The sequence below is a fragment of the Anopheles merus genome, chromosome 3L (genome assembly GCF_017562075.2).
Source record: "Anopheles merus strain MAF chromosome 3L, AmerM5.1, whole genome shotgun sequence".
In the NCBI taxonomy this organism is placed as follows: domain Eukaryota; kingdom Metazoa; phylum Arthropoda; class Insecta; order Diptera; family Culicidae; genus Anopheles; species Anopheles merus.
In genome coordinates this window covers 5283727-5310422 of record NC_054085.1, presented here as the reverse complement: position 1 = coordinate 5310422, position 26696 = coordinate 5283727, and the positions used below count along the sequence as shown (strand labels likewise).

At 41.3% G+C, this 26696-nt stretch overlaps 1 protein-coding gene and 1 non-coding gene across 2 annotated transcripts in view; one reads left to right on the top strand and one right to left on the bottom strand.

Annotated features, from left to right (window-relative positions):
- Window positions 1-7186: 7186 nt before the first annotated feature.
- Window positions 7187-7269, bottom strand: Trnal-cag. The gene has a single exon. It is a non-coding gene; the product is annotated as a tRNA-Leu (tRNA).
- Window positions 7270-11862: 4593 nt separating this feature from the next.
- LOC121599567 (Krueppel-like factor luna) overlaps window positions 11863-26696 on the top strand; it is a 136006-nt gene continuing 121172 nt past the window's right edge. The window contains exons 1-2 of the mRNA XM_041927451.1: window positions 11863-12220; window positions 12407-15148. Coding sequence (XP_041783385.1) covers window positions 15137-15148 — 12 coding nt within the window. The 5' untranslated portion in view covers window positions 11863-12220; window positions 12407-15136. The remainder of the gene's footprint in view (window positions 12221-12406; window positions 15149-26696) is intronic.

Sequence of the window (26696 nt, the reverse complement as noted above, 5' to 3'; positions counted from 1 at the left end):
ATTTTACTTACTTACTTATCAGGCGCTACAACCGCATTGCGGTATTGGCCTGCCTCAGGAGTGTCCGAGTACCGGTACTATATAGGTACTATAGTCCCAGCTTCGTCCGTCGCGACAGGTTATTTGAGGTGAACTACTTTTTCAGGCTGTAGAATGACCGGTTGGCAGCCAGCATCCATGCGCGCAACTCAGCTTCCATGCTATTGTCGTTGCTGACCTTTGACCCAAGATAGGTGAATTGTGGGACGACTTCAAAAGTGCGTTCACCTATCTGTACATCATGCCTACGTAGATTTTGATTATTTATTGGATGTTGCCACCATCAGTTTGGTCTTTGCCTCGTTTATCTGCAATTCGAGGCTCTCTGCCGCCTGCTCGATGTAAATTAACTATATATTAATTAATGAAAACCACAGCTTCCTGCAAGATACCTTCATATCTGCATATTTTGAATTTTGTGATGGGTGGTTTTAGACACATCGTTAAATATTTTATACGATATTGACTGAATAACACTCTGAGATTACAATTTTTAAATTTCCGATGATTATTGAAATAATAAAAGAATTGTCATATTATGAAAACTGTGTATTTCGGACTCTACTTGTAGTTTTACCTGTGTATATAGGAGACTACCTGTAATATTTTAAATTTGTTTTTCCTTCCATACACTTCAAGCACGTGGCGTATCCCATAGTTTGTCTTTCTGTAAATGTCCTAATTGTATGTGTGCAATACAAAATTTAAGTGAATTTGTTAAACAAAAATGTACCGCAATGTAATTATTGCTCCACACATTTTGTACCGTCTCAGATTCGTTTATCATACAGTTCATTCAGTTTTCAATTCAAATACAATATTTTCATCATAAAAATAGCTCAAAGTTACTAAGTTATTCATTAAATAATTATTTGATTATAGCTAATAAACAATTAAAATATATTTTCATATTGTATGCTTTAAAGCCCGTATCGTTATTTTGAATGTAATATTTATACATGTCGTTTTCCACGTTTAGGAGAATAAAAGTTCTTACAAAATCTACACACCATGATATACAATTTATTGCTCATTTAGAGAACTAATATCACTACTAATAATAATAATTCATAGCAATGGCAAAGGTATATCGCCAAAAAAATAAAAGAAAGCTGAAAAGGAATGGCAAAAAAACATTGCATCTCCTCCTCTTCACTCGGTTTCAAATTGATTACCATAAATTTGCCACCAAACTTCAACCGACCACTGGGAAGCATGGTCGCCAATGACTTTATCGCTTCATCGATCGTTGTTTATGGATGTAATTGCTAGGTCACTGCTAGGTGCCACCATTTGGCCAGGGCGAAATGGAAGAAATGTGTGAAAAGTTTAAACGGATTTTAAACACAAAAATTGACTTCCATGTGGAGAACTTTTTATAAAACTTTATCTACTTTGACAGTGAATTACAATCGTGGTAGATCTGTATCAATGTGTTTTATGCAAGTCGTGCTATGAAAGTTAGAAATCTGTAAAACATCATCCAAATCCGGCTATTTCTTTCTCCCTTTACGAATTTCCAATACGAATAGTAGTTGCTTGCGAGGTTAGAGCATCGAGTGGACTCTTATCCTTCGTTCAAGGATCATAAGTTTTAAGGTGTTGGCTCTCAATTTGTTCGCCTTTCCTTTCTTCGGCAATCAATTCAAACACATCAGTGTTATCGTTGATGGAGGCGCACGGTTGCGAATGGAACGCCATTTTTCACTCGGGAGTAGCTTTCGCAGATATTTCCTCCACTAGACGTTCTGAAATTTAACGAACGATTTAGTAAGAGTTGATCATTAAGCAGCCAGGGTAGGTTTCACATCATTTGTTTTAAATTTAAAACACGTGGAATCGTTTTTAAGGAATGGTTTCATTGTAATTCATTGCAATGTTTTTTTATTATTTAATCACATAGAATTCGAGACTAAAAACCAGGGCAACAGCAATGTGTAAAATACTCAGCAGATACTGATTTTAGTCAGCTACCGTGGCCGTTGAACATCAATGCCTTTTTCTATTTAATGCATACGCTCATTAAAATGCCGTAGATACACTGCTAAAAACGGTTTTTCATGCACCTTTGAGTCGCCTAACTGGATATCACATTCAACTCGTAGAATGTCGCACCGATCCCACAACGGATTGGCGGTGAGACTTTAATTTGGATATCTAAATTTTTCCACACGGGTGACGGTTTACTTGCAGTTCTTCCCAGTGTCAAAAAACGTGTAGCAATGGCATGTGTCACTAGTTTAGTTGCCTGGTACGAGGAGTGCATATTGCACGGGAAAGAGAGAGAGAGAGAGGAAGTGAAAAAAACGCAAAGTGAAGTTCATTCCGGCGTGATGAAACCCGATAGCAAACCGGGTGATGCTTCCTTTTAATGGTCTCGGTAGTTTAATGCAAAGCTCAGCTGTGAGCCGGTTACGTAGAGCAGCCACTTACAGAAAACGGGGTTGAGATTCGGTCTCGCTGTATAAGATAGCTGGATACCAAACGTTATTTAAAACTAACAAGACATTATGGTTCTAGCAGCACTCACTATTATGTTGATACAAGTGCACACTTATTTTATTATTACTAGCTTTGTAAACAAACGAAAAATACAATTATAAGGAACACCTTCAAGTGGCAACAGTAATGCATTGATCAATTCTAAGTATCGTAATTCTCGCCAACACGAGCAAGCAGATCAACAAGGCATGCACTCGTTATAAAGGGTAATCGTTATGAGGGGTTCCACTGTAAATGTATTAATTTAAGCAAACAAATAAAAAAACACATAAAATGACATGCTTTATTCAAATGTTTGCTCATTTATTCTTTTCGTTGAATTTTTAAATTATTCAACGAGCGATTTCAAACGAAACTGTTTTTAGACGCCAAAATGTATGCATCTTGCAGTACATGTAGTACATGCCAGTACGTGTAGGACCAGGTGTAAGACTGCTAACTTCTACAATTACATATATTTACCTGATTATTGCATGATAGTATAAGGACATAAAACAGTACTACAAAGATTATTAAAATAAATGCAGCCACATAAGTTGCTTTAACATAACAACATAACAATTCCAATAAAAAATAATGTCAATTCTTTAAAGCGTAGAAAAAACTCTGTAATTAAAAAAAAGTGAATTTCAACTGTTATACTCAGCCATGATAATGTCTTTTGGGATAATTTATTTGTATTTTTTTTTAAAACTTCAATAGTACAACCAACAAGCCCGCTAAATAATGAATGTAAAAGATAACAATTTTGAAAAAACGTGTTAAAGCTTATTTCCTCGTCAATGAATTATGTAGGAAAATAAGGGTTTAAGAATTTGATATCATGAAACTTTGATCTATGTTTGTATTTTTCGCAGTTCTTTCTTTATGTTCGTTTCTTTGAGGTACTGTAACTTAAAATTAATTGATTAAATTACTCAGCAGAATCCGAAAACCCCGCCCGCCTATACCAAAGTTACATTTCTTCTCATTTGCAGTTTTAAAATATGTTCTATTTTTTAATCTTTTGATCCATCCCAATATAAAGAGTACAGGTTCGACAAAAATGACGTAGCAGCATCCAGTAAATAGGGTTTCCGTTTTGTTTGTAAATGTTATGCCTATGAGGCTTTTCATTGACTCTTGTTGCACCGCCATCGACGGGAGCAACGTTTGATCAATACAGAAAGATACACAGACACACAACGGAGGCATGGGCATGAAGCTAAACCCCATGTAAACAAAATGCGTATGCATTGCATCCTTGGTGCGTATGGTGAAACGCCTGAATCCTCATCGTCACAAAATGCACATAGCGAGGTGGAAGCCGCTTTTGTTTGTACTAAATTCTGGCACAAAGCTATTCTTGGCTAGACCGGAGCATTCACCGCGCTTGCTACCGTTCTAGAAACCAACCTCAATTCAGAGCATCGTTCAGAGTTCACGTTCATCGAGATTCACGGCTTCTGAAAGTGCGTTGCTTTTCCAACAAACATTTGCTTCCACTATGTGTGTATGTACCTATGTTCGTGTGTGATCACGAATCGGATATCAGTTGCGGCTAGCCAGTAACATGCTTCTACCCATCGATGCCCAACGCCCTGGGACAAGGTCGTCGGCCAGTAGGCGCTGTCGTCCAGACGATGGGCATGGCTGCCAAGGTGCGGTTCGAGAGTTGAAGCCGGATTGAAATATGGATTAGATTTTCCCGCCAGACGAACGATAGACCACCACACTAGTACCGTGCTAAGGTGCATTAGGTCAACATGCTGTGTGCATGTGCATCGAGACTGAAGTGCATGAATAAGGCACCGAGGTAAGAATGGGCCACCTTCAATTGGACCATGAAATGCAGCCACCCGAAGCGTAACCGTACCAAGGTAAACAGAACTGGCACCTCGCCCACCCTGCCATGCGAGTTACGATTGTTCTACAGTTTTGCCTCATGCAGTACTGCCAAGTTCATTTACGCACCTCCTGTGAGGATGTGTTTGTGTGTGGTTGCGGTGTTTGCCGCCAGAAAAGGGATGCATTTGCAGGGTGCAATGTGCTATGTAAACTGTAAACCAAAACTAACTCTCCACAGCATAAGGCATTAGCTGAATCAAGGCTGGTTCAAGCAGTAATTTGGCTTTCGGGTTTGGCTTTGCTGAAAAATCATACAGGAAGGATGTGTGCTACGCAGAGGCCAAAAAAGATAAAAATGGTATCGCATGATTATGTTTAGAGCTATTGCGAACAATTAAACGACCGATTTGAAAGGTGAGAAGAATTTACAGGCGATAATAACCTAACCTGATAAACGACAATTTTTTTAAGAATGTAAAATGTAGAATAGTAAAAATAAACTGTCTTCACTTAACTATGAAGTATAGTGCTCGTTCGAGATCTTCAATGATGTGCAATGAGCAGCATATTAAACGACCAAAGGCGTTTAAGTACAGAGGGATAGTGAAAACAACATATTAGGTCATTCAACAACACAACAGCACTCTAGCTTGAAGTACAACTGCAATACGACAAATTAATTACGAATGTGTGCTTGAGGCTTATGTACAATTAAAAGGCAACCGAACCTATACTCCATTTATATGGGGTTCCTTTAGGTAAAAAAGCTGTCGAAGAAATGGTACCGCTGAAATGGCACAGGTTGTTTTTCGTGTTTTGATAGCATTTGTATAATAAGTTAACCGACAAAAATGAATTGAATTTACGTGATGTCAAAGATTGAAACGCACAATTGAAATTACATTTGTATTTTATTTTTGGTGACTTTTTTCCCGAAGTATGTGGCAATTAATTCAAAATATTACTAAAAGAGTGAAATGAAAATGTATTGCAAAATTCTGCCAAATTCATTTAAATATTATTATGAATGTTCAAAGAAGTTCTGATAAAGTTTTGAAAAGCCTATTCAAAGATGTTAAAAGAAGTTTAAAAGGAATGCCAAAGCAATATGTTTACCCATTAGTATAGTGACAAGACGTTTGAAACGAATTTAATGGGTTTAATTGTGTTAATTGGCAGAAATTATATGGTGATTTTTTGGAGCATCAAGCAAATCTCAACGAGTTGCTATTTAATGGCTAAGCAAAGACCCTGCGGCATTGTACGAATGCTAAACAAATGTTTTTCAACACACATAATATGTTCATAATCAATGTATACTATGTGAAGCATTAATAATATTGTAATTGAAAGAGTGTTAGTAACATTGATTTACGCTAGGGTAATTAAGAGAAGCTGATCTGGCAGATGATGTGAATGTGTATTGACATTTAACGGGAGAATAATTTAAAGAAATAATTATATCAAGTTTAAACATGAAGTTCATATGTCTAAATAATATCAATCTAAAGAAACAATTATATGAAGTTTAAATATGAAGTTCATATGTTCAAAACATGATTTTCAGTTGAGACAAGACAGAATTTTATAAAATAGTAATCAAACACGATAATGAATTATTGAAGTAATGTATCGTGATGAAGGTTGAAAAATAGTTACATGTGGTTTATAATAATATGCTTGCATTAATGTGAGAAATAAAGATATCATGCAAGTGAGAAGGAAATTAAGTAAACATTCGAATGAGAGAGTGACATATAACCAATGATATTTAAAAACAATCAGATGTTAATTTTTTAGATAGTTATGTCTTCGAGCTGTACATAATACAGCTACAGTACTCATCAAATAATAAACGTTTACAAAGACTGTTAGAATATTTTATTCTTCGCTATAAACATATTTTGGGAGTACATGTACGTCTGAATCGATAACCTATCATCGACTATTAGGCATATTTACGTACAGTGCACCCTAACACACATCTAAGCACAGCAAGCTGCCACCACCAACAAAAATGTCCATCTCCACCCTCTCATCGAACAATGTGTACGCGACGGAAACAACGGCCCGTTTTGTCGGTAGTTAATAAATTAAACAGTTTTTCTTTTGTGTGTCCAACTTGGATCTTGATGCGACTGCTTCCCAGCATCGACTGACTGAGCACGCATTCACATACCGTTGTGGTCTTTTCAACCCTCGGTCCCTTTCAGGAATCCCTCGGTCTTTTCAACCAAGCATGCGCTTTAACGCTCGTTACACTTGCTCGTTCGGATGTTATTCCGGTGGGCTAGCGGCAACCTGTTGCTCATATGCGTTTTGTTCCAGCTGGAGAGTTGTAATAGTGCGTTTAGGGCGAGCTCCACCGGGAGCACTTCTTGCATCGGCTATCAACTTGGAGGCAGGTTGGGGAATCATAAACACGAGCAAGATAGCAGCACAACAATCGCATCCGAAAGGCCTGCGCAACATTTAGTAATCTTGTTGCAGTAGTATGTATTTGTGTCACGACAGTGAGCTGCAAATAAATTTCAGTGTTCAAATACCAAATAGCTATTAACATAAAAATAACAAAAATGATATTAAACTAAAAGAATCTCTCGATTATCAAGATTTTCTATTACGTAGATTAACTAGAATAGAATTAACGTAGAATTAACTTCATTGACTTGAATTTTAACAAATGTTTGACTGTGTTGTCATCATTTGCGTACTATTATTATTATATTAGTAACATAGTAAAATAAGTTTTATTTTTTAGTGTACCTACCTACATAGTTATTACAACCAATTGCTTCACTTTGAAAAAAAGTTTGAATGTCAGAAGTGGGATTCGAACCCACGCCTACAGAGTAGACTACGACCTGAACGTAGCGCCTTAGACCGCTCGGCCATCCTGACTCGATAAATGACGAGTGTATTTATTCGATTTGGTGGCCCATCACGCGCACAACTACGTCTAACGTCTAAAATTATCACGCTCTACCACACGTTATGCAATACTTTGGTAATAGAATAATCCCTGGTAGTTGCCCAGCTCAATGCGTTCCCTAGGTAACATTGTTAAGGGAATTGCCACATAAAGGAAATGTATGTTATCTCTCTCCTAAGCTACAAAGACGCACTGCTTGTCAAAGTGTCGAAGAGTAAATCAAAGATCCAGATTCATGCGTGTGCATACATCGATCATCAAACAAAGATATACGGGACATATCATGTTGTATTCTCATTTGAATTTCATTTCTCATCATGTCTTTTTTTCATTTGATACATGTTTTGTTTTCATTCGATATTTATTGTAAAGTACAATTTATTAAACGGCGTTCATGGGAATTTCCAAGATTTCATTGGTTGTTATTACCATTTATCAAGAAAAGTATTAAAAAGGGTGTCTTTTTAATAAATATTCATAAACTAAAACAAGTGCAACGGTACATATAAGTATAAATAATATAATAAAGGTTAATGAATAAAAAATAAATAAATAAACGTTTGCGAAATAATATCAAAATAAAACAAAGGAGAATATGAAACTTTAATTTTTTTTAATCGAGTATTCAAGTTACCTTACGAATATCACGAATATCGATACTTCCATTATTTGCAACAAAATTAACAATCGATTAGAAAATCTCATTTAACTTACATTCTCTTTCACGAAAATGTTTCTTTTATCCCATCTCCCTGTTCGGGATGCCATCGGCATGAATAGTGTCTACTGTTTTAAGCACACTACGAAACCATCCAGTCACGCGGAAGTCTATCTTCCAAAAACCGTCCTTTCTTTGCGCAACGAAACACTACAGCACGATGCGCTACCCATCTCTGTGCATCGCGAAACCTCTGCTTCGGAATCGCCCCCAGACCCCAGGGTGTAGATATCACAGCTACATTCTACGCATACTACCGACCCGCAGAATGTCCGCTATTTATGGTTCCTCGGGGTAAGCATCCTCACCGCTCGCGAAAGGGCACACGGTGAAAGAACGTGCCCGTGTTCTTCCGCCTCGCATTCCGCCTAATCAAATCATCAAACCGCAAAGCGGGAAGCGTTTTTCAGGTGGTCTAAGGGAGGAAATGCAGATCGCGAAAAAAGCTCACTCCCTCTCTACCCTGGAAAGTGGCGCATAAACAACCAAACCAGCTACAACCGGTTTTTTTCTTTCTCCAGCTAGGGAATTGGGACCTTTTTTCCCATCGACCCAGCGGTGCATCTTTCGCATCGGGTTTTCCTGCTTGCCTGCTGCAAGAACCTGTTCGTCCACCTACACAAGCGGTGGTGCGAAGATTGCTGATTTGTGGAAGCCTAACCCAACCCTCAGCGAAAAAGTGCAGGTGAAAGGGAGCGACAGGGTACACTTGATAAGTAAATAATTTTATCCATTTTCCCGCGCAGTTTTCGCGTACACCGTACCCTTTCACTTTACTGATGTGGTTGCTGGTGCTGCTGCTGGTGCTGCTTTGGCTTGGTTGCTGATTTTGCTCACCTTGTTGACCCGCGATGCAACTGGCGCGGTCGCGATTATCGTCCCGAGCTGGTGTTCGATTATGTGCTCGCTTCGTTTGCATCGTCGAAGGCTATCTTAGATGGGTTGGTCCATCCATCGCACCCTGCTGCAGCAACAGTCTAGCAGCAGGTTCGGCGAATCAATTTCGGTGAAAGAAAAACCTTTCCAAACACCCTAGCGGCGGTCGACTGTGGGTGAGCGAGAATAAACATGATTAGGAATCGATGGGTGGCAAGAGGGAATGCTGCGCACTGCCAAAATGGGGTTGAGGAGGGAAGGAAAGGGGTATTGATGCGTTTCGGTGGCGCGTGAAAGGACGCGAAAGCGATGGTCATCATTAGCATTAAAACGGCACTTTTCGGAACGGCACCGGTTCCGAAAGCCGCCGCGGCTGAGCGGGAGCGGCGGAATCCATCAGGTAACAGAAACTGCATCGGAAGGAAAGGATGGTTCCATCTCAGCTTCGCTCTAACCGGTTCTCCCGATGGGCGATGGGGGATAAAGTTTTTCCTTCATTTCGCCACAAGCGCTCGCCCAACAAGCCGTCGGCCACGCCAACACGCTGACATCGTGGGGTCAATGCCGACGAGACCTCTTAGTTTGAACTCTGCGTTTGAGAGAAGGGTGGTGGCCGTATGTGTGTGAGTATTTTTTTGATTTCTTGCCTACTATACCTTTACAACCGAGGCATTTCTTGGCGTTGATGGTGCTGTTGCTGTTACTTTTTTTTTACAAACGTCAATCTCTCAGCTGTTTGCGAAGATCGTTAATCGTGTAGCGTCATGATTCACCACTGGGTGATGTGGTTGTCAGTGGCGCAGGTGACAGCAAGAGTTGCTAAATTTTTGGAGCCTTTCGGATGTTTCACACCATTGCTCAGCACCCAATCATCGGTAACCTCCCTTTTTGTTGTCCTGCGATTGAATTCCTTTCCATTCCAAAAAGATCGTGGTGGTGAGGTGTTCCATGAATGAGAAGCAAGTGGAGGGTCTGAAATTGGTGTTGTGATGGATGACATAACGGACATTCAGTTCGTCACTTCCTAATGAACATAGATGATATTTTAATCACATCAAGAATACTAATTTCAGTTTATTTATGGCTTATATTTTTGATGTTGAAAAAGAATAACTAAGAAAAAAACACAATTATTAAAAAGCAAATTCTAAATGTAAAACGGCTCCTTTACAGTACATCATACCCATTACGACTTATTTTTAGCTTCGGTCGAACGCTTGAATGTCTCACTTGATTTGCGTGTAACAGCTTACCGTTCTGGGTTCAAAGGAGTGTTAAGGATGTCATGCACAGAAATAAATAGATGGATCGAAAAGAGTATAAAAGTATTCCCGGAGATATTGAAAAAACAACTAACTAAAAATAATATACTTTATTAGGAATTGTACTAAGCATTGCTAGGTTTAAAATGGCAAAGTTTAAATAGATTGAAAGTTCATTAAATAATCTTAAAACTTATGGTAACCCACAAAGTGGAGGCGATGTATAAACCATGTAATTTTACCTAATGACACCGAACAAATACAGAACAAACAAATACTATGTTGTTTCAAGTAAAAAGAACTCAATATTGGCTACACACCTACAGTAGAACGTCGATTATCCGGGAACGAATTAACCGGCGGGCGGCTTAACTTGAAATTTGGTTTATCGTGGTGAACATTTTCTGCGATGATCAGATTAGCAAAAAAATTTGTTGTGCAGCTATGTAGAGTATAGTGATGTTTTTTAACTTCATTTTTTATAAAGAACAATTGTTAAATCTATTGTTATTGATTAAAAAAATATTCTATCAGTGATTAATCGATTGGTTTAAGGTTGATTCGAATACTCTTCGCGCTCTTCTTAGCAAAACCAGTAAATTTTATAATTTTTATATGAATTTGACATTTCTTGGATTTCATTATTCGTGGAAATCGATTAACCGGCATCCACCCGGTCGCGAGCTGCCACATTAATCGACGTTCTACTGTATTAATATTACAATCGGACAAAGAAGTCAAACATATAGCCAGGTCGGCAATATTTGAATGTAAACTGAATAGTGCATGAATAAAATTATTAATAATATATAAAATAACTATTTTTATATTTTTATTTTCATTAAATTCGTTTAAATAGGTGTACTCTAGCTAATGCTGAACAGTGTTACTCTTGACTTCGCCAATGATAATGTTTTGAATAGTGTTTCAAACTAAGTTTTGAACATAATAAATAAATAATAGCTTATTGCAATCATTACTACTAAAAAAGAAGTATAATGTGACAACCCTGTTGATTCGAATACTCTTCGCGCCCAGTGATCCCCAACGTGATCTTTGTGAGACTCTCACAAATGCCCATCTTGGAAGCTGTAGGCTTGTACCATGCTAGCTCATTTGTATCTCCGGATCAAATCTCACTCTCTTAAAGAAACAACACTCGTTCTCTCTTATACTCTTTTTTACTACATTAAAGCTCCTTCTCCACACAGAATAAGCTTGTGGCCCCAAACAGTTTCGTTTCGTTGCGCTGGATGCTGCGGTTACTGTAATCTATGTTGCTCTCTTTCATCCATACTCACATCGCAGCGAATCTCTCTTTTACAAAGCGCTCAGCTGACTTTACCCCCATCCGACTGGTGGTAGCGAGCTTTTTCTCACAGTTTTCCATTTGCCCCTCACTGCAATCCTCACCCGAAGCGGCTCGAACAGCAGCACCCACGACAAAGCGTTGGGCGCGTTCGACCGATCGACCGACTGACTGACTTCTGGTCGTTCAACGGCAACCCCGAGACGACGATCGATGCCAAAACCCCCAGTAGTAGCGGGCCTCGTTTTGAAGGTTCGCCGCTCGCTCGCTCGTGCAGCTCACTACTCTGGCGAGAAGCGCGTTGTTGTTGAACGGCCGCATGTCGCCGGCGAGCGTTTGGTTGCGGTTTGTGTTTTGTTTTGCGCTTTTCATTTTCAGTATTGAGCTGTCCCGCGCGACGGCAGGACGTGTTTCGCGTGAAGCTTGCTTGCTAGCGGTTCGGTTTCAACTACGCGCCTATGCATCCGTTTTCCGTCTCACGTTGGTGCTTCCTGATTCGTCCTTTTATTATAATCGTGGTTATTGCATGTGGTCTGTGCAGTGTTATCGTTGCTATTTACGTCGCAGTTTCGTGCATGACCTTCCTCACGCGTATGCAAAACGCACTTCAAACTATTGAAAGGTTTTGCGTGCAGTGGAATAATTTACGCGCGTAAAAACGGTCAGTTACGTGCGCAACCGTAGCCGGGACGGATTAAATCCGAATCCTTCGGGGTTGTGAAAAGCAAAGGTTTCTCGACCCAGCAAGCGAAAAAGTAAGCAACAAACGGAAACCCATCGTGGGTTTTCCGCAAACAGTAAAGTGTCTTGATCATTTCTTGATCGCGATCACAGTCTTGTGTTCTCTAATCTAAGCGACGCTAAAAATCAACCGATGTGTTTGTTTCTGATTTAAATTATTTACTGCTGTGATCTGGTAATAATGTAACATCAATTTGAAGTGATCGTTTTGTGTACTAGTACTTCTAGCACGAGTGTCCTTCGAAGCAGTTAGAAATCTTTGTGAAACATTATTCATTAATCTGCTACCGAATTTAATGTGCTGAGACAGCTTTTAAGATCGTCCACGAGTATGCACGGAAGTTGCAGAAGGATGCTAATTTCCAAAACGTAAATACCTGCAATTACGACAATTAAAGTGTGAGTGCAAACGAGCCGCGTGTAAGACACAACACGATTGCCCCAGTCAGCTTAACCTGCGTCCAACCAAGCCCTTCGACCAACAGGCTTCGACAGCACCAGCAGACTGGCTTCTGCTTCTGATGCGACTGCTTGGCAAGATTACTGTTATTATCGCATGAATTAGGATCAATTTATGGTCCATTCTCGCACGGAACGTATTGGCGGCACGAAGAAGGGAGTGTATCGGTGTGGTATGATTCAAGTTTGACCCTTTCCGTGTCGTGCCGTGCTGAAGTGTAGCAGTTAATGCTGAAGTGAGTGGAGAGGATGTGTAGTCACCACAAGGATACATGTACGGCCTGTGATTTCTGACGATTTGAGGCAAAGTCAATGTATAATGACTACAGTGTGTTGCAGAGTGCCGGAGATGAGTAGCATACGATGTGAGGCAAAGTAACACACAAGGGCAAGGTGATTTTTATACTGTCTGTGAACATAATGCCCGATTAGTAGTGAGAAGCTACATACCCACATACATTAAAAATTAAATACAAATCAACACAACAGCAAGGCACTGAAGCAATCAACGCACTTTGCCTCTTCGCAATGTAAATAAAACACTCACTATCGCTTAAGGCCAGTATTAGTGATTTAAGGAAATCTATAGCGTTTAGTGACGTGTGGAAGTAGCATAGTTATTGTTGTGTGTATGTGTGTGTGCATTTTCTTGTCTCTGTGCGTGTGTGAGTAACGAAACAAAAATTCCAATTCTAAAACTCGTGTGTGCGAAAGCTATTTATCCCCCAAACCTCCTCTCACTTCACTTTGACGTTCTTCAACGTACGATCTCCAGCCAAGGCAAGATTTCCGTTATCGAAACCCTCAAGCCACGTAGCCCTTCAGTTCCGGTAGTAGCTGTTGAAAACAGCTGGAGGAAAAAATAAGCCGTCCTACTGTCGGAGGCCCCCGAAGTGCACCTTCGTGTTTGGAGCGTAGAAGACAGCAGCGTGTGGTGAAAAATATATAAAAAAAAGCCGATCTAAACGCAACGCGAAGGCAACAACTCTAACGCGCCTTCGCTTCGACCGGAGCGTGCTAACCTGTTTGAAAGGTACTGCACAAATCGCACCGAACCAGTTGTGTCCGCTGCAAACAACAAAACCTGCCGCCGCTGGTGCACAAGACTGCGGCTACTGCTACGGCTGGGAGGTTCAAGAATAATAATACAAACCCTCCCCGCCTCCCGTCACTTGTAAGGGCCCATGCGCAGACAGTGGCAGGTAGTGGGCAGGCGTACTAGAGAGCAGCCAGCTTCACGTACGCAGTACCGGTTTGCCAGCTAGCTCGGCACCTGGCCGGGTGTGAACGGGGGGGGATCGTGAAAAACCTATGGTCTGCACCGAAACGGCGGAGACCTCGAAGATTGCGCGAACGTTTGTTAGTGGCACTGTGGTCCAACGTTCTAGCCAGGTTGCCGCCGACCAGTTGTCCCCGTCCATTACTACTACTCTCGCGGTCTAGTGGTCCTACCTTCCGAGCACGGTGGAGGCCTGATTGTGTCCAGCTCGCGAACACGTATGCTAAAAACACTCCATGCTCCAAACGGGTACAAATTAAGGTGTGCATTTACTCGTACACGTACTCCGTACACGACCATCTTGGCCAGTTTCTCCGCGTTCTAGAAACGCCTCGCTTCCTCGGTTTTTGGTGCGCACCTCCACAGCCTCTCGAGCACCAGCAGGCGACCAATTAAAAGGGCATTAATGAAAACAACCGTCTGGTTGAGGGGACACCGTGCCCACCGTGTCGATTGGGTTATTAGCTTTCGCGGACTGTCCGTCGCGCAAAAGTCCTACGTGCTGGCGGGGGTCCTAGAGTGCTGACGGAAGTACCTCGGAATACATCGATCGATGCATTGGCCTTCTCGAGGCGTTGAGCTTTCGTAAAGCTCTGAGTGATTGCCAGAAAGTGTGAGTGTGTGTGTGTGTGTGTCTTTGTGTAGTTGTATGTGACCCAATATCGAATCCAACTGACCTCAGCTGCGTTCCCGCTGACCCGCGCTCTAGTGGCATGATACCGAAGTGTGCTCCAGTCGATTGCGGTGAAACGAACGGGTGCGTGTGATCGTGTAGAAAATTATTGTCCAAGAATCCTGAAAGTGCCTGTTTGAAAAAAAAAAGAGAGGGAGTGAGAAAAAAGATCTAGATAGATGGAAAGTGTGCACTTGCGTGTATGTAGCTGTCCATTAATGCTAATCTCGTAGCGGTGATTGTCAGTTGGTTCGCCTACCGTTACTGCTGCGACTGCCCGTGAGCATCAGAAGCAAGCACACCCTAGACCTCTGCATTCGTCGTTGCATACACTCTCCCGGATGTTTCGATGCAGTAGTGCTGGTGTAACCGATCGACATCGGTGATTTGCCCTTCTTCTTCATCATCATCGTTATCGTTCACCAAAACGCTGGAGTTACAGTACACGATTGCTGTTGTGGTCATCGTCACTGTCATCGCACAAGGATTATCATTTTGATACGGCGTACTGGAATTTTAATGGTTTACATGGTAAGTGCTGATAATTCATTGTACAGATCAAAGTTTTCAAAGTACAGATTTTGTACAGATCAAAGTTTGGTTCAAAGGATAGTATAACAACACAAAGGTGTTCGCCTGCGTAGTGCACAGTAAACGGATTTCACCACCTATGGTTTGTTCTGTTACGGTCAAGGTTTCCCGGGTCTCCACGTGCCCTCTCGTCCTGTTTCGCACGGGCACTGGCGCACCGGTGAAAGGACACTGGAGCAGCTGTGCCAAAGCCTCTCGGTCTCCCTGAGGGCTGAGGACACTCATGATCATGATCGGGGGTGAATAAAATCAGTGCCATGAGCACGGCCGACAGTAAAACCTTCCACCTGCTCTCGTGTGCGGTCGTGGCAGTACGATTACGGAACGCCAGAGTTCCTGCCCGACCGACCGCTTCCGTGCCTACCTCCGCCTCCCACGTCGCGGCGCCTGGTTTCCAACCGAAGGACAAACGATCAAACGGGCGTACATATGTGACAATAAAATACGGCTGTCATTATTAGGTAGCGTTTATCGATGAAATAAAACGGCACAACCAATCCGTAATTGACAATTGCCACTCTCATTAGCCGATCGGGCCTTTGTCGTCCGGAGGGCACCCCCTGAAGAGTGTGTGCTCAAGATTGTGGGCATCGCACAGTTGGCTGATCAGAAGCGCTGTCAGATCAGGGCCAACCTTGAAAGGTGGACCGAGTTTCTTGAGCGATACACAAATGTACGCACACATACGGAGGCTTTGATCTTGAAATATGCATATCAATAATTGCGCTGAAGTGTACTTGTGCCACACAGGTATTATGATTGGTTTGATAAAGAGCGTGTATTGTGCTTAAAGTACGGCACCTTCCCCAAGCCATATGTGAACACAGGACTCATAGCATAGGATTGTTCTAACGTTTACAGCATTGAAAAAAGTTTGCAATTAAATTACTTTTGCAGATTACACCCTCAGAAGACATCAAATGCCATATTTTTAAGGGTGGTCTAATTGACATTCGTAATCAGCCAGTTATTCATGAATTGTCTGCATTTGTGAAAAAATGTGTAAGTACACAATATTTTCCACAAAAATACAGTAACGATTACAATTTATTTTTATATGCTCAGTATTTTTTGTTTATACATGCTAAATCGTGTATGATTGGCATATCACATCGCTTGATCAACGATAGACGATTTCCTGAACACTTTTCATACTATTGCTCGCCGTAAAGTTCCCTTCTTCAACCGATTTAACGTCTGCAAAAAGATTTCAGTTCCTACCTTCCCTCAATATATACTAATTGTTGCCACCCCAAGCCACTAAGGCGGCAACTTAATCCACTGTTTACCCGCTACAACACCAGTGCTAATGTGCGCCACTGCTTAACCCCTTAGCAGTCTCCCGTTTCGTCTTGCTGTCGCCCTCTCCCCGAAAAAAAAGCGAAAGGTGTGCCCGGTTTGCCTAAAAGGCGACAGAATCGAGGCGAAACAAAATCACCGCCCGACCCAACCCAGCCCAATCTTAGGCGGAACCGTTTCGTCGGTACTGGGGTTCTCCCGAAAACTGGAAGCAGCCACCGACACGGGTAAACACATCAGCAAGCAAAAACTCACCTACATTGGCGGGACCAATCCCCTGGCTCGTGATGCTGGCGCTGAGCGCTGTTTTGCGGAGGATCGTCACCGCCATCAACGTCGGCGTAACGCGAACGACACGTTTTCGCATTAATTACATTAGAAGATGAATGTCGTGATTAGATTTTCGTTTATGTTTCTTTTGCACTCACAACGAATGTGTGTGTGAGACTTTTTTTCCTAAAGACAGCTAGAAAATTTGGTACACCGTTGGTGGGTGCTGCTGTTTGCACGAAGCGAAATCCAAGCTTTCTCGTGAGCTCGTGACGCCATTGAATCCACGCCTTTTTGGGGAGTTGTTGGGTGCCACAGATTGAATTGCAGGATCCTGATCAAATAGGAAGCATAAAAATTGGTTCACAAATGAATGCCGCTTAGCTGAACTTAAAAAAAACGGGAAAATAAAAAAAACAAATCCTAATAGAAATAGCGTAACTGCACCAGAAATCTGGTAAGGGTAGCCGATTTAGCCGACGATTTATTCAGGCGTATCCGTACGACGTTTGCATACGAGTGAGGGAATGCAAACGTGTGTGATCGTTTAGACGTGCTTTTTTCATTCGTTTTAAGTTATCTTCCGGCCCTCCCATCACTGCCGCACGGTGCAGTTGCTTATTAGCAGCATTCGGGGTTAAACGGTTCATGACAGGGGGCCAAGTCCGGACGCGGGGAGCCTGTCAGCTTACAGGAAGATGAATTAGTTTCAAAGCGCCGTTCGGGTGGGGGTGGAAGCTCAGATTTTTTCAGATGTTTTTTTTATTATTTTGCAAACTTTTATGTAGTTTTACAAGGTGTCCAACTAGCCAGCTGTACAAAGTTACAAAACGCGAGATATATAGTTTACAAAGAAATTGAAAATAATAAAAAAAACACATTTTAATTCAATATAATTATTGCAGAGTGCTGTCACTAGTATTTGTCATAGCAGTATTGAGAAAGCAAAAAAAACTTTTTCATCATCAAGGGCACAGAACACTGAAGCTACCATTAATCGGCTCCATCATCATGAACAGTGCGTATGGAAGTCGATTTTTTTTATCATAAATTCCCCTAAAAACTCATTACCAGCTCGTGCCGGTGCCTATGGAAGAGGTGGCGCAGTCGTCTCCTCCCACTATGCCCGACCTTCTCATTCTTCATCTTTTTCCCTTTTCCGAAAATTTGTTGCCCTCCTAAGTGACCATTAAAAATGACCTTTGCGGTAGCCAGCCTGCCAACAAGCGAAGCTGTGTCGGTAGAAGGTTTGGCTGAGGGTTGCATCGGACGCACGATAATGGGCGGATTGAAGAACCTAGATGGAGCATTTGGAGGAAAAAATTTGAATTCATCAAGTATAAAACGTACAGGAACGTTTCATGTGCCGGTGCAGAGCCTTGCAGATTAGGGGAAGTCGGGGTTGGTTCGACACTGCGGGTAAGTTCGACACCTCGCCGTTTTTGTATTAATTGAGCTTTTTGAACCAAAAAAAAACTAGTACATATTATTTATGTCAACTGTTTCGAATATTTGAGTCACATTTCACTGATCAGAAACCTGTCAATTGTCAAAAAACAACAAAAAAAAAACACATGGTGGTTCTGATTTACAGCCGATGTAAGTTTTTACTTCTGGGACTTAAGGAATTTTGGTGTTATTTCAACAAAATTATAGTTTCCGTGTTAATAGTATTGTTTTATAAATACTATTGATTAGTTCTGTATCACAGGGCGTAATTTTTATATTAAACTATATAATATAAAATGTCACTAAAACTTGTGCGGCCAATGGGGGTAAATTCGACACCCCACTTGGTAGTAGTGTAATGCTTATTTATAGCATGTTAACTTTTTTATATCGTAATTTGAAAGTGCATGTATTTTATACAGATGTCCCTTAACGATGTACGAGAAACGTAATAATTAACAAACCAAGGAAGTTATAATTATGGAATTCAGCTATTATTCTCTCACAGAACGTTTGCCAAACTCGGACTTAAAACATGTACTTTGTATATGGTTGGCTTATGAAAATTAATATTGTTATGGCTTTGACCGTATTTTAGGCTTACTTTAGGCCGGGTAGGCTTAACTGAAGAAAATAATAGTCGCTGGTTTGGAATCACATTGACCGATGTTCGACTTTTGGCTTTCGAGTTGGCAGAGAAAAATAAAATTGAAAACTTTTAGATTTTATAAAAAAAGAAAACAGATTACTGGAAGATAGCTGCCAGGTTGATTTTTAAAGGGATCTTTACCAATCATTCCGTAAACCAGATGCTATCGCCGCAGCTTCTACTATATGGAGTCTGGTCCGATGCTATTTGTAATGAAATTTTTGTTCTTGCTTGTAACTTCATTTTTTTCGTATATTTCAATAATGTTTTGTGTTAATTTTTCATAAAATTGGTACGAAATACTTTGTTGAACTTCAATGAAAACTACAGGCCATCAGAGTTTGTTATTTTAAAAGCTAAAACCTATGTGTCGAAATCACCCCCAAGGTGTCGATTTTACCCCATCATGGTGTCGAACTTACACGCACTGCAGTCGTGACGCAACAAAAAACACACTTTTTTATTTTTTTCAAAATGTTATCAAAATCAATCCAGGAACCGTAGTTTCTCGTTATCAAAATCAATCCAGGAACCGTAGTTTCTCGTAAGATGGTACATAATACACCAATAAAGCTTTTTCGATGTCTACTAGTTTGGCAAAAGTATTGCAATCAGAGGAAAACCTTAAGGTGTCGAAACTACCCCCAGTTCCCCTACAGATGAAAAGAAGGAAAACATGGCGTTTCTCTTATGAACATGAATTAATACATGAAAACTTAAGCTGTGAAGAATTGTCATCTTGATTGAACTTCTTTAAACAATACTACAGCAAAACAACCTTTTTAATTCAAACATTTTCATTCCACATGAATTTAAAAGATGAAAATAAACATTGAAATTGATTTTTGAATATGAATGGTTCCAACTCTTAAAATTAATGAAATGAACCTCAAAAGTGATTTTTTTGTTTTTATTTTTTTAAATGTTGTCTTGACCATTTAACTAGAGAAAAAAAATTAACGTTACATTTATATACAATTTTTATTACTTTACAAACAACCGATAGGCATAGCCAACTGATTTCCATTAATCTTGCATCGCTGCAACAGCACAATTGCAAACAGAAGCTCAAGAGATACATCCCGATGAAAGCTGGCAGCTTGCGAGAAGAACTTATCCTCCTCTTTTTTGCCACCTATCCTCCTTCTTATGTTGGTTCTTTTTTGCAATAAAATTTTCCTGTAGCTTCACGCTCGGGTTGCACTTTTCCTTCTGTTTAACTCGTCATCCATCAGATTTAGTTATTCACAAAATATGTATATTGCCTCGGCATCGGCATCGAAGGCACGACGACATGAATATTCATGACCGTTGACTTTATCGCCCCATGAGTTTCTTCCTTTAGTGAACTAGCCGCGTCGGCAGTAGTAACAGCAGCAACCGTTTACAATTTTGCCCCAATCTATCTGGTGCTAGTGTCGTCCGCTTTGGTGGATTTTGTCATTTAACAGGATGCTTCGGTTTGTGTTTTTTTTCTCTCTTGTGAGTAAAGTTTGCAGTTTTGTGAAGATCCATCGATTTTATTGCTTGTGCTTTTTCCCGTTCATCAGGGGCTGAGCATTTTTTGTTGCTCCTATATATGATTGTTTCTTCTGCTTTCAGAAAACATTTATCAAGTCGATCGTGTTCGAGTTGAGGTGGTTGGTTTGGGATGTATGGGGTATTAGGATGGGACTAATTGTGGTAAAATATTTGGCAGAAATAATAGGAGATTTACGTCGATGTTGATGCAAATAATGTGACTGTTAACGACCGGCTATAAATTGATAGTGTTCACTCGTTGAAATCCGCTGTTCAACCAAATTTGTTGAAGATATATTTCATTGCACTACTTTTACTCGTAGTAATTCACATTAAAATGTAAGCAATTTACTGCTGTATTATAAACGTAAGAGTGTTTATCTCAAAAGAGTGTAAGCGTATTTAATATAAAACATTAATGTGTTTCCTTACTTAAAAAATTAAATGAAACATATTGAATTTCTTCTCTTTAAAACAAATTCAAAGACTAATTATTGCATATGAATCATGATTTAAATTTATTAGAGTGTGTGATTTTTTTCTGGAGTTACATGTGCAAAAATGAATTTAAATTTTATTGTAATTTAGTCTATTTCATCCTTACAACTAGTAAGCAATCATACTTAGGTTTATTTACAAACCAGAAAGCGATGAATGCACAAAATATAATATTTTGCATTATACTACACTAGTTAATGATTCCTCGTTGTAGTCGTCCTTCAGTTTCGAAGCCATCAGATTGAATATTGTCATAAAATTTATCCTCAACCATTTATCGCTGGCAGGATGCTACTTCTTTGCCGACCCACGATGCAATTTAATACCGTCAAACGGAACGAAAAAGAAGCCCTAGGAGAAGCTAAGAAGCTGGGGGAGATATTGATCGATATCGTAAAAAAGAACAACGCATCTTTAGCCTGCTCCCGTGTTGGCTAGAGGTCATCGTAAAATACTGTGTTGCTCGTAACTGCCTGGCAGGACTGTACCGAGTGTGCAAAAGGCGTTATTGCTTTGTATGCGACAAAACGGTGCGTGTGACATTTTCTTGATGGCGCCAAAATGCGGCCTACCTCTGGAAGTGTGTCATCTTCACAGTCACCAAAAAACTCATTACCCACATGTAGCTTCAAGACGGTAAGCTGAGGGCTGTGTACATTGCCGTTTACACCCATCCGTTCGCGCAAAGAAGCGACCACTCGATCGATTCATCCCAAGAAAGATCTACCATCTCGGAAGAAAGATGGAACGAAACGTGATTGCGAATAGTCTCCCATCATAAGGGTAACTTTTTCCCAAGGAATGGAAGATGGTGTAGAAGGGAACGGGGAGAGCAATAGGGGAGAGCTGGTACACACAAGAAGCAAACGAAACGAAACGGAAAGCTTAACTCGTTTTTAATAAGCTAAAGATTTATGTAACCTAATGTAATTTTTGGATCGCTTCTCGATGTGTCCGTGGGTATGGGTCGCAGCTGAGAATGGGTCGTGCTGCCGCCCTCCAGAGACGCGCCAGCTATATTGATTGATTAACGACACACGGTGCATGACGGTTGGGCAGGGACCTAGGCGGGCTGGGGCATTGGCAGAAGAAAGGCCACAGAAAACGACACGAAAGATCGCGGGGCGTGGGATCGCACAAGTTCGCGCCACAGATCGCTGATGGTGCTGACGAGGGTTCACGACACGATCCTAACAGACAGCGCGACCTTATGCTTTGGTGAAGGCGTGTTTTGTGTGCCGTGCAGCGTTTGGGAACGGCTGGGCTGGGCTGGGATTGAGTGTTTTGGGCGCTGGCGCTCATCGCCGGCATCATCACGAAGATGATCTTCTTCCCATCCCGACTGACACGATTTTGGGGTCTTGCCTGAAACCGTCGACGAAGCTGGAACAAACATACTCACTAACATACACTCGCCGTTTGAAAGCAGATTTGCCGAAAAGACGAACCCAAACGAAAACGATTGGGAAAAGGGTGGGAACCATCAGATCCGATCGTTGCTGGAACGTGTGGTTCGCTGGTTCAAATCCTCACCGACTGCAATGACTCACACCACCCTCGCTACGGCGCTTGTACTAAAGGGGAGATTTGTATCTTAACGAATCAACAAAACGTCACCTTTAGCCACGGTACCAAAAAGCCAAGGATTCCTGCCGTAAGGATTGCCACCACATCCTGCCCAAGTGACATTTGATAGCTGCGATGGATCTGTTCACGTTCGAAGAGATACGAAGTTGGGGTCTGTCGACTGTTGCCAATGTTTCGAGCACGTACAAAACGGCTTAATTAACCTTCCATAACAAAGATCTGATCAGGCGGAGCTTAGAAATTTGATACATTTGTTTGTTGTTATTTGGTTGTTTCTACATAAAACTATTTTTTCTTCTTTTTTTTCATCCAGAATGGGTTCGATTGTGATGTTATGAAACAATCTTAATAATTTTTAGTTTGTAAAGCAGGTTATGTATTTAAAAAAATTAAGATAAGATATTTTGATACTAAGTGTTTAAAATATTTAGAGCATAAATGCATTCATTACTTTATTTTTTTTAACAAAATCTGTAAATCTGTAAATTTATAACATAAATTTTGTTCATTTTAAAACCACAATAATTAAGTGAATGTCTATTTCAAAGCTTAGCAATTATATCAACTTAGTAAATTTAACATTAGTTTACTGAATGGAGTCCCTGTGACCTTGAGCACTAAGTTTTTATGCACCACATACGAAATTACAGCAATTAGACGGAATCGTTTATATTCACCCTGCATAATGAGCTCACAAAAAAAAATTAATCGAAATGGTACACGTTGCTGTGTGGTAAAAAAAATGTTGCTTTAGAAGCAACATGTAGGTGTCGGCTACAGAAACGTTTTAGTTATTTTTTTAGCAATGTCAAGAATCTGGTTGAAGTTTGCGATTTGATTTTACACAGCATCTGCGATAAGGAACTTTAAGCATAGATGGTGTTAATGAAGCAATAATAAAGCTTTAAAAAGCTGTAAGATTAAATTGCAGTTAAGTGGTGTAGCTATAACAAGTTACCGGAAGTGCTTGTTACTAACTTATTAAATTAATACTTCAATTGTAAGTAACTGAATATAGGAATTGAAATCATCGTTGTTAAAATAATTAAGAAACGTTGTTTCTACTGCTACAGGCTGAGTTGTCCGTGTTGAACAATTCATTCAATGATAAAATAAATGGCTGTTTTAAGATAACATCGAAGGAGGTAGCGATTCGTTGGAATAACAACATAATATTAACAAAACTAATAGCATTCTATCACCAGCCAAGCGTGTTGGCAGTGTTGATAGCTACAGCAAAACCGTTCAGAAGAACCGCGCCCAAGTGTGAAAGTAAAAGTCCTACGATCTTCTTAAGGCGCCTACCGGAGGTGTTGCGTTTCCAGCCAGTAGAACACACCCTATTTATTTTTTGTTCTCCACTTAACCCTACATATGTACGAGGATATTCACTCGACAGCTCACGCTACGATCGACACGTTGGCTCCTACGCGTGGACGGTCTGAATAATTCATTAGAGTAAGTCATTAAATTCAAATCCTCTGCTCAGAACGACCGGGCGGAAGGCGAACTAAAAAGGGAGATCAGACAGAAAGCAAAAAATACGGATCAAACTGTAATGCAAGTAAAAAGCCATTACGACACTTTAAAAGCGGCATAACGAACATTCAAGGAACGGTGGATCTTAAATGTGGCATAGTAGCAGCAAGGGGTTAGCTATATGGGACGATTTAATTTGCTCCGCATCTTAAGCACTGCTAAAGGTCCATGGTCACATACAGCAGAAACACTTTGGAGCACTTTTTTCGTCAGGTTCCCCAGAACGGGCGGCGTGGTCATACCTGCTAGCCGCCGTCCGGTGCACTTGATGACGATCTGAGGTTTTTTTTGCTTCTGCCTCTCAGCACCTTTCCGTTTGATCGCTTCACGAGCACAAGGCGCAATGGTAATAATTTTATTATTTAACGACAGGCGGAAAATGCGACGAACTTTTACGCACGATAAGTGTGGGGTGTGTGTCACACCGGCCACACATACTTCACACGGGCGGGCTGTTAACCGTGTTGGTGAGGATGAAAAAAAAAACAAACGCACACAGAGGTGACAGCAGAAAAAGAAACGAAGAAGAGAGGAAGGCGATAAAGATGAAAAAAAGTCGAATGGCATCTCAAAATGACTTCGCTAACACTTTTATGACAGCTGATGACAGGTATTATGACAGGTTCATCATAAAGATATCAATAATAATTATACGAAGCCGTTAAACCGTCACACGATGGGTGCGATAGATGAGAAAGACTGGAAAACAGCGAGCAGAAGGCAAGAACGGAGCTGATAGTGTGTGATTAAAGCACTCATTTGCTCACCAGACTTCTCGAGGACAGCAAGAGAGAGAGAGAGAAAGAGGCAGAGAGAGAGAGAGAGCGGCAGCCCCACCTTGGAAATCAATAATCCGCTGGAGGGCGTTGTTTCTAAGATTGGTCAAACCAAACCTAGAAAGGTCGTCATAAGTTTGTCGTGTTGGCCTTATGTGATTCGCATTCCAATTATCCAGCAATACACACTTATGAGTGCCAATGAGCAGCTGAGCAGGGCATTCCCATTCCCAGAAAGTTATAACTTTCTGCTAACTGTTGCGCTCTTATTGCTAGCTGGTCCGTGCGCTACAAGAGGACCGATCTCGTGCGAGTCTAACTTTCATCTCTGATAACGGGGCACGTTTGAGCAGGACTATTTTGCCACCTTTTAATCGTGGTACCCTCGCTAGACAACCAATCACTGCTCCACCACTGGGAGTCTCACGGCACGGTATCAAAGTGCGAGCACGCCACCTGCGGTGCGCCATATTAACAACCGATTAAGTTATAGCCAATTTAGAGCGATATCGCCGGCAAACTGGTGGGTACGAGTGCACCCGATCGGCCCCGAATCGCTTGCTAACGTCAGGCACGCTTTGGCGGGCTTTGTCGGTAGCGAAGGCGCCTGCATCACCAGTGCTGGTTGGTATCCTAAAAACGGACAAAAACGGAGACAGTTGGATGATAAGTGATCGGAAAGGAGGTGCTACCAGCAATTTGCCGTCGACTCTGAACGATCCTAACCTAATTCCACGTCCTCCCCGAATGTTCAAAACGGGTTGAGCGCCTGAAAACGCCACACTGCTTACACTCCTTGTACAGTCGAGTGGTCGATCAAACCAGTCGGACAATCGGGCACAATCTTTGTAAAAAGCAATCGTCATATTGGCCGTCAGACTTGTACTATGCTACCTGAGCACCTGAATCAAGCAGTGTAAACGTAATCCACTACCCAAGAATGCTCACTCGTGACATAAAGTGGTAACGCCTTTTTGAAGGAGGGCTCGCGATCGATTGCAATCGCGACCGAGAAAGTGTAGGAATTAAAGGCACACTTCTGATTAATGTAATTTGATTTTATTTAATTAATAATAGTTTCATCGAGCTATCATCTATATATCGGGCTTTCTATTGCACCCTTTAGTTTGCTTCTGCCGCTTGCCGTCTGACACCAGCAGCAGTCGCTCCAAAAGCTCCGTAGACCAGATCCGTTATCTTTGGCGATTGTTGGGGAGAGTCTTTCGTAAGGCCTTCGCTCCAATGAGGGATACTGTTCGCCTTTGCTGATCGCGTTCTGCTCTGGAAGCTGAGTGGTGGCTGAAGGGATTGGAGAAAAACAACCACAACTAGCCGTAGCGTTAGTGTGTGCGAATACTTACAAGAAGTACGCGTCCATCTGATCGCAAAGGCGATATCTGTGTGGTCAGGTTCAGCTTTTCCCTTTGCCATAATGCAAAGGAAGGGCTGCACGTGTATCTGTGCCTGGTGTTGTGTGTGTATTTTCCTCTTTTCCTTCGCCCGCATTATGATGCTCGTTTGGTTGGGACTGGCTTTGTGGTGTTATTAAATCCCGTAAGTGATTGATTTGGCTTTTATGGTTTCGCCGCCCGCCGCGGTTACCTACGCAGACTGCTGTAAGGCGCGAACGCACGAGCCCGAGTTGCGCACACGTTGATGCAGACGATGATGATGATAATGATGATGATGATGATTGTGATGATGGTGGCAAAAGCATGTTTCTTTCGCCGAATTGGCTAAACTGGCTAGAAGGACCACATGCGCTCGACATTTCTTGTGCCGGGCCGACATGCGCTTTGGGCGTACCAGGATGATTTGTATTTGAGGGAATTGTGCGGTTTCACTGTGTGGTGGCTTTTAAGTGGCACTTTGGCTTTGTGTGCAATTTTATACGCCTTCA